We start from the raw sequence: 9005 nt of genomic DNA on the forward strand, positions 1-9005 counted from the left end.
AGCTGCTTACGAGAGGGCAGGACTTGGTGGCTTGCGCAAGGGCCCCTCGCGAGCCTGCCCCAGAGCCATCTCAGCAGGCAGTGCCTAGGAGGCTCTGCGGGGTTGGACTCGACCCCGGCTCTGTGCCACCACCTGGCAGCCATGGTCGGGCTGCCTGCATTGCTACCTCGACCCATGGAGAGGCACTCCACAGGCTGGAGCACTTCCAAAGGCTGGCCTGACAGCTTCCCCGGGCCCCGCTTGCTCCTGGCGCCCGAGTTAAGCCCAGGAGTGTCTGTGCAGCGAGGACTCGCCCTCAGCCAGCCGCAGTGAGGGACCTGCATCTTCAGCTGGCTTGGACTTCAGCACGTGAACTCTCACTCTAGACACGGACACTGGCTTTGCCCCCTGAGCCCCGGCTCCATTCCTGCCCCCTGGCATTGGTCCTGGGATCCTGACCTACCACTCTGAGACTCCAGCCCCAGCTCTAAGCCCTGACCTAGGCACTGGCCTGCCCACCCTCGCCCTGGTTGTGACAGTGCCCCTCGTAAGGGACGGTCCCTTGGCAGTTAGGCCTAGCGGTCCCAGCTGGGCTGGCACCCACAAGGCAGGGACGGCCAGGAGGCAGGACAGTCAGCAAGCACCAAGAGCCAGGGTCAGGTGGGGGTCGGAGGCAGAGATCAGAGGTAGTCTCCAGGTTGGACTCAGGCTCGAAGTCGGGCTTGGGTGGAAGACTGGCAATCAGCCAACAGCCTGGGCCACCCTCCAGGATTAAATACTGAGCATGGGCCAATCAGAAGGCTGTAGGGACCTGTCAATCTGGAACCTCTGGGCGTCACTTCCTGCAGTGTCTAAAAATCTTCACAGCGCTCCTTAGACTCCACTGGCCCTTGCCATAAGCCCAAAGCTTTGGGTGTTCGCATCACCCTGCTCCGACCCAGCACGGGTCTGTCCTGCCCCCCTCCCGCCCCCCATGTACAAACTGCCGCACACCCCTCAAATTCCCTCCTGAGAACGGCCCCCAGCCAAGCCTGCAGCCCCTGGACTCAGGGTTAACACGACGCTGCACATTCTCCTCCACATAACGGGAAGTGACGGCTCTATTATAATAACTCAGTCATTAGGATCATCTCATATATACGCCTCGTTAGGCTTTAATGAACCCTGCTGCATCCTGTAGAGTGTCTCTTTCAATTAGCTCTTTAGGTGTGATGTGACGGGCACGTGCCCATGGCCCCTGCCTGGGCGGATGCGAGTTACGTAAGAGGCTGTTTTTAGCCCCGTGTTACAGCACATCTTTGGCCCTAGGCATTCTGGAGAGGCCGGGCCCCCGAGGGGTAATGGCAGCAGGATCTCTGCTCGGCTCAGGCATGATCGGCATTGTTGGTATGTGCCCAAGCTGGCCTGGCACTCCGGGCCCGTCACGCCATGGGGAGTTCTCCTCCCCACAGGCTGGCTGGGAAGGATTTGGGGGCTGGTCTGTGCTTTGCCAATGTCTCCTGTTGGAGGGAATGTCTATTAACCCCTTCCTGACTGGTGTTCATTCCTCCTCGGGCACCCCATGGCAGCATGTGCCCGTCTCCCATCTCTGCAGACCAGCTACACAGCGCTCAGCAACGGGAGTGTTTAGCCCCCTCGGACCTGGCACCCTGGTAGGTGCAGCAGCTGCTTAGCCCAGGAGTGGTTCTGATCCTGGCTGTTGCCCACATCCCTAAGCAGGGGTCACGTTCCCTGCATCCCCCTGGGGACTGGGAGCTGAATGCCCGAACGGGTGTAAAACGCTACGAGGCTCTCGGACGAGAAGCGCTACAGAGAGGCAAAGTGTTCCAGCTAGTGCATCCCTCTCGTGTGCACAGCTCCCCAGCCCCTCTGCTGCCCCCAGGGACGCTGAGCCAAGCTCCCCACAGGGCTGGTGTGGTCGAGCGGCTGAGGAAGGGTGCTTGGAGCTGGTCGAGGGTTCCTGTCAGGGCAATGACCGTGCCATGCTGCCATGGGGATTGGTTTGAGCTGCCCTTGTTTCGACTGTTCGAGCTGAATGAGCCCAGTGCCCAGATCCGTTAGCACAGTGGTTCTCAAAGCCGGTCCGCCGCTTGTTCAGGGAAAGCCCCTGGCGGGCCGGGCCGGTTTGTTTACCTGCCGCGTCCGCAGGTTCGGCTGATTGTGGCTCCCACTGGCCTTGGTTCGCCGCTCCAGGCCAATGGGGGCGGCAGGAAGTGGTGGCCAGCACATCCCTGGGTCCGCGCCACTTCCCACAGCCCCCATTGGCCTGGGGCGGCGAACTGCGGCCAGTGGGAGCCACAATCGGCCGAACCTGCGGACGCGGCAGGTAAACAAACCGGTCCGGACCGCCAGGGGCTTTCCATGACCAAGCGGCGGATCGGCTGTGAGAACCACTGCGTTAGCGGACACAGGCACAGAAGCAAACTCCCTAGTATGCCAGGGCAGAGCCCGTCCTGCCAGGCGCTCCATGCCAGGCGGGTTAGGCAGGTTAGGAAAGACTGCGATTAACCCCGGAGCTGTGACATTCCTCCCCAGCCATCCCTGACCCTCCCAAGGGGAGGAATTCCTCCCTCACCGCGGCACTGCTCCGCTCAGTGTGTCCATCCACGCCTGGGGTTGTGCGCTGGGCTGGACCCTTCCCTGGCACAGCCCCCGGGCACTCACCACAGACTTCAGCCCAAAGCGCCCTCCACGTCTGCCCCTCGCTCCTCCAGCACACGGCAGGCTGCATCCCCTGTGCCTGCTTCAGCCCTCCCACCAAGACTTGCTCACAGCTGTCAACAGACGTTAGAGCTCCCAGCAAGCACAGCAACACACCGCCCCACACCCGGACACCGGGGGGCTGGGACAATGTGCACAGTGGGGGGCTGAGAGCCACTGAACCAAACTGTAAACCCTGCATATGATGGAAACCAAATCAGGCTGGGGGGTGCGGCAGCCCCCAGCACCCCTAGGTCCAGCACCTCTGATGGACACACGTATATATGCACAGGCACACCCACAAACACAGACACATGGACACACACATGCACGGACCACATGGACACATGCACAGATGGACACACACACACATGTATATATGCACACAAACACAGACTCGTGGACACACACACACACACACACACACACACAGACTCATGGACGCACATGTACGGACACACACACACACGTATATATGCACATGCATATTAACATACACAGACTCATGGACACACACAGACTCATAGATGCACGTCTATATGCACAGACAGACTCACACATACACACACGTGAGCGCATTAACACAAGTTCAGGCTCCAGGGCGAAGCATTCCCAATGTGAGAGGCCTGTGCGCTAATGTGCAGAACATTCAGCCTTCCAAACAATCGCGGCTGGGTGCTGACTGCATCCTGCCCAGAACAATAATATTTCTCTTGCCAAATGACTTCCCGGGGCCTGAGCCGAAGGCTGGCCTGCCGCACACCCCGTTGCTGTTCCCAGACACGCCTCACAGAGGTCACCCCGGGTGCAAGCCAGGGCTGCCTTTGGCTTCTCTGGGGAACAAACATGCAGCGGGGGGGGGGGGGGGGGGTGTCTAATCCTGTGAGAGGGATGCAGCAGAGCCTCCCAGCGCCCTCCCCTCCTACAGACTTCGGTGAGAGGGTCTCCGAGGGCTGGGCGAGGCACAAGAATTCCAGCTCACAAAAACCGTTGTGGTTCCAACATTTGTTTTCATTCTGCATTGGACTGAAATCGAGACCTTGCAGAAAGCAGAGTGAGCCCACCCCGGCGTAGCCACGCCTCAGCGCTCTGCTCTGCCTGGTTCAGGGCAAGGACTCGCCCTCGGTCTCCCCCGGCGCAGGGGAGGGCCCGACCACCAGGCGAGCGGCTGCAACGGGGCATGCTCTGGCTTTCGCTCACTCTCTCCTTTCTGCAAAAAGGTTTGGTTTCATTTTCCGACAAATAAACGTATCCTAGAAAATCTCCCAACCTGCTCCAGTTCTCAGCCCTGGCAGGGATAGGAGCTAGAAGCACATCTTGGCTTTGGAGAACCAGTAACCCACGGTCTGGCCTGACCCACCTGCCTCCATCTGAGGTTGTTGATCACAAGGATCACTGATTATTTCATTTTGAAAAGAAAGGACATCCCATGACCCCTTAGGTACCCAGCTGTATCTACGGGAATGCCAGCCAGACGCACTGGTTCCAGGGCAGCACTTGGGCCATGGAGACTTTGAATGAGACCACTGGGAGGAAGCATAGCCCCTTTGAAATCAGCATCTCGCCTGAATACATACCAGAGAATTTACCGCAAAGCACTCTCACTTCACTAAAATGCAGCCACCTCTGGGGTGGAAAGCAGCAGATGTTGAATGGCACAGCATAACAGTTTGCAGCAGCATGGGAGAAATAGAAAGTAATACCCAGCTGAGACTGCAGAGGGAACTTAAAGAGGGTGAAGGCAGTTACCCAGGTCGGGATTTGGCTAGGACATTAGGTTCCTAGAGACGCCCGTCTGGGGGAATCAGGAGTGAAAATGCATGGGCTTTGCAGTTGGCTGGAAGGAGATGTGATCGGGTACACGCACTGCAGCAGCCGGGCCTGCGGGGGCTACTGGCACACGGAGCCATAGGGTAAGTTGGGGTGAGCTCAGTGCTATGTCCCATTTGACAAAGCGCTCTCCCAGCCGTGCAGCACAGATTGGGGGCATAGTGCCAGCTAGGGCAATGCCACCCACGCACTCGCCCCTCCACACCCTGCAGCACCACAGCCGTCCCACCCAAGTACTGGCCTGACCCTGCTTAGCCCCTGAGAGGATGACCCCCACCCCACCCCAAGCCCTACTCCTGGCATTGCTTCGGGTGATGCTGATACAGGACTGCACGTCCAGCAGTGATCTCAATCCAGATTGCGGCTGGCTCGGAGGGGACACAAAGCCCCCAGCAGCCCCTCTCCCCACGGAGAGCTGGTACCCAGCCCGTTCAGGCAGGCACTCACCTTGCAGGGGCGCAGACACACCGGCCATCCCGTATCACTGCTCCTTTGCTAGCACCGATAGCCCAGGTGCCAAGGGGAATGGGGGATGGGCAGAAGGGGAACCCTGTATCCAGGATTGCAGACAAAATCCTGTTCCACTGAGTCCCTGGGACGCCCTGACGTGTCCCAGCGAGCCTGGCCCATGCAGCAGGCCGGGGAGCCCTCCCTGGGAAGGGGGAGGAGGTTTGGCTCGGTCTGGCTCCCTGGGCAGGGCAGGGTGCTGCTGCAGACAGCCTGTTGGCAGGTCGGGCCCCACGTGCTGACCTGCAGCAGCCCTATCTGCTGAGCCTTGTTCTGATGAGCTCGTCCGCAGGCAGGCAGAGGCAATGGGACTCGGAGTCCAGGAGCAGCCCGGTCAGCAGTTCATGGCAAGAGAGGAGCTCAGACACTAGTGCCTGGTCCCTTACTGACCCCGCCGCACCCACACAGCTGTGCTGGGCCTACCGCCTGCCACGCAGCCCTCTGCCCACCCGGCCCCTCGGAGCCCTGGCCGCCACGGGCGCTTGGCTGCCAGCCTCACGTGCTTACACTAGCCCTGGCCTATCAGAGGGTGGCAGCTCACGGCATTTAACTGCAGATCCAGAGTCAGATTGCAGTGACTTCGGAGTAAGTGCAGTGACCCCGGATTGACACCAGTTAAAGCGCATCAGACTCCAGCCAGTGGCCAGAAAGCAGACGCTGTTGCAATGGCCCCTTCCTGCTCCATCTCCGCTCCCTGTCGGTGCCTGGCCTCAGAGGCACTCAGCCAGAAAGGAAGCTAGCCCAGGGATGTGTAACGTACAGGTGTCTGGGCCTGAAGGCTTCCAGGAGTCTCATCAAATTGAAAAGGGCACCTGAGACCCACCGAGGTACCTGGGCGCTGCAGCGCTGGGCACTGGAACAGCCACCATAGGTGCCCTGCCTCATGGAGTCCCCAGCCCCGAGCTGGGTGCCCAGGCTCCCCATTCGATGCATGGGGAGAGTCCGGGATCCGCAGGAGCCAGCCCGCTGAGCAGGGTGTCTCCAAAGCAGGAGTGAAATGCGGAGCAAAGGGGCAGGGCTCAGCGCCCAGCTCCCCGAAGGTCTGGGGGCCTCGACTGACAGGCTGGAATCCCTCCACTTGGGAGCCTGAAGTGTGAGTCCTCTTCTGGGCCAGGTCAGCAGCTGAGCTAGCCCAGGCCTGGCTTGGGAAGTGAGCCCGTCACCCAGGGGTCAACGCACTCACCCGGAGGTGGCAGGTCCCTGCTAGGTCAGCCCGGCTGTGTCGCTGCAGCACAGACAAGCCTGTAACTGACTAGCTAGTCCTTGGAGCAGTGCCCTGACCCCCAGCTGACCGAGTCAGTCTCCCTGGCCCAGGAACAAAGGGAAAAGGCTCCAACAGGAGAGAGCCAGCCCCACCCAGACCAGCCTGGTGGCTGGGGCTCTCCGCTGGGCTGCGGGAGACCCGGGTTCACATCCCTGCTGCTGATCAGGCAGAGCCACGACTTGAATCTGGGTGTCCCACCCGGCCAGCAGGTCACACACAAATTCCCAGCCTGCTCGCCCGCCGTTGTCCTTTGTCAGGCGCCCCGAGAGCACGGACGGGCTCGGGCCCGGTGGCGAACGCCTGGCTTGAGAACCCGGGCTGCTCATTAGCTGTGTGGCCAGCAGATACTTGGGTGCCTGTGGGGTTCGCTGGCAGCCGAGGGGCAGTTTTGAGAATGTCAGTGGGGCCCAAAAGGTGGAGTGAGGTGTCTAACTCCCTGTGTGCTCTGGTCCTGCCTGCCTGGCTTACACACACCCCTGCAGTGCCAGGCCTTGGTCAGCGGTTGTGCTTTTCCCGGGAGGAAAGCGTCATGTTGCCTAACATTTCCCCCATGGCAACTAGCACCTTAACCCCTTCACTGCTGCACTTGAGTCAGCTACAGTTTCACCACGACTGCCATGGTGAATGCAATGCTAGCGTGTGAGAACCTATCTCAAGAAGCTTTAATACACTTGCAAACCAGATTACAGAGTACATATTATCGAGCCGGCGCGTACGCTCTGAAGAACTGGGTTGTGTTTATGCAGGTTATTTGAGTGTGCACTAGCTAAAGTTAATGAAACGTAATGCCCCCATGTAGACAAGCCCCTGCCCTCGAGGCACGTAAGTACGGTATTATCCTCACCTACAGGAGTCTTGTGGCTGATGCACAGGACTGGGAGTCAGGAGACGTGGGTTTTAGTTCTGGCTCTGCCACTGGCTCCTTAGGCAAGTCATTTCCCCTCTCTGTGCCTCACTTTCCCCACCTGAAAAATGGGAATAATAGTACTCTCCTGCCTCTCAAGGGGGTTGTGATGCTTAACTCACTCACGCTTGTGAAATGCTTTGAGATCCTCAGATTAAGGCAGCCATAGCACTGTTGATTATTTTACAGCTGGGTAAACTGAGGCACAGAGAGGTTAGTGACTTGCCCAGGGTCACACTTGGTTGTAACCAGAACCCAGGAGCTGGGCGTAATAAGTGCTACTACTTAGCGCTTACACATCTCCCCACACTGCAAACAATCCCCGGAAAGAATCACTATCCCCACTTTTCAGATGAGGAAATGGAGTCCCAGGGAGAGGAAGCAACTTTCCCAAGGTGTCAGTGCAGGAACAGAGCCCAGGACTGAGTGTCTTCTGCTCTAACACTAGCCCACACACTCTTTCTAGCTCAGCCACATCAATCGCAAAGTCAAAACCCAACCTCAAGGCCAGAGGTAAAGCTATAGAGTGACCCCCCGGAACAAAGAGCTGCGGATACCGGGACCAGTTCACGTCCCGAAAGCACTTGCTATCCCCAGGGGATGGGGTGGAATGATACTGGACAGTCAGCTCCGTGTGTACACCACGTGGCCCTATGGCCGCTCTAGGCCCCCCGATTGGAGCCTTGTGGTGCTACAAATGATGCCATCACAGATCAGCTGCAGACTGGGGGCCTGCCTGGAAGAGGTTTTAATCAAACATTGGGCTCAGTGCGGGAAGAGTGACTGGGGGAAACTCTCTGGCCCGTGCTCTACAGGAGGTCGGACTGGGTGATCTAATCCTCCCTTCTGGCCTTAAGCTCTCTGAATCTATGACATGCCCCTTTGCTCCAAGGCTTGCGCTGTATGGTTCAGTCCGAGTTCCTGGCCACATTCACGCCGGCTCGGGGTCTCTGGCCATCTCACTTGCATTCCAAGCTCCTGTTCCCAGAGTCAAATCTGGAGTTTAAAAGAAGTCGCCCCAGCAGAAATGCCGCATTCAGGCTTTGGGGTTTAGTTATTAATTTAGCACTGGTGAGAAGGGCCAGGTGGACCAGCCTGCCCGCCCTGGCAAATGCCACTCTCACCTCGAGTGATGTCTTCAGGGCTAACAGGGAGACGCCAGATTTCCAAAGAGCCCTACATGCTGGGGGCACTGTGGGTGCTGAGCTGTGAGAACCAGGCACCGTGTGGGGCTGGTGAGCACTTGGAAATCCAGCACAGAGGCTGCAGGACCCACGCAGGCCTTGGCGTCTCAGCCATGGCTGCCGGCATGGGGCTCCTTCACGACCAGCTGCGACGCGGGAACGGGACTGAGACCCACCAAACTCATTGTGTACTGGCCACTGAGCAGTGGTCACTATTATGCTGGGTTAGTTGTGAAAGCCACCTAGAGGCCTCGTATTGCACCACCACCCCTGGGCCAGCCAGTCCCCCGGACACTTGACTTTTGGATCACGAACAACTGTGGATTTTATTGCACAAAAAATTTACTGCAACAAAATGGGCATTAACCCCTTAGTTGCTGCAGCCTCTTTGCTCCCCCATGTTCCTGGGGCATCCCCAACAACCAGTGGCCACGTACCCAAGACCTGGGGCAGGGCTGGACATGGGGCCTGTCGTCAAGTGGATTGAGCGGGAATCAGCAGCACCCATGGATGGCAATGGGAGACTCCAGCAGGTCTTTTGCCCCGGAGGAAGGGAGCCCCTGGCCACAGCCCAGGCAGGTCCCCACAGTCAGGTCCTCAGTGCGGGTTGGAAGTGGGGGGCAGCCACTCATCTGCA

At 58.8% G+C, this 9005-nt stretch overlaps 1 protein-coding gene across 2 annotated transcripts in view; it reads right to left on the reverse strand.

The window, feature by feature from the left end:
- PLCD3 (phospholipase C delta 3) overlaps window positions 1-9005 on the reverse strand; it is a 49560-nt gene that overhangs the window by 40235 nt on the left and 320 nt on the right. Inside the window, exon 1 of one of the 2 annotated variants that reach the window (XM_024217235.3) lies at window positions 4957-5040. The exons of the other annotated variant lie outside the window; for it this stretch is intronic. Coding sequence (XP_024073003.2) covers window positions 4957-4984 — 28 coding nt within the window. The 5' untranslated portion in view covers window positions 4985-5040. Of the gene's footprint in view, window positions 1-4956; window positions 5041-9005 lie in introns of those variants that run through there. 2 annotated transcript variants of the gene reach the window in all.

Source organism: Terrapene carolina, unplaced genomic scaffold, assembly GCF_002925995.2.
Source record: "Terrapene carolina triunguis isolate 2854851 unplaced genomic scaffold, T_m_triunguis-2.0 Scaffold495, whole genome shotgun sequence".
In the NCBI taxonomy this organism is placed as follows: domain Eukaryota; kingdom Metazoa; phylum Chordata; order Testudines; family Emydidae; genus Terrapene; species Terrapene triunguis.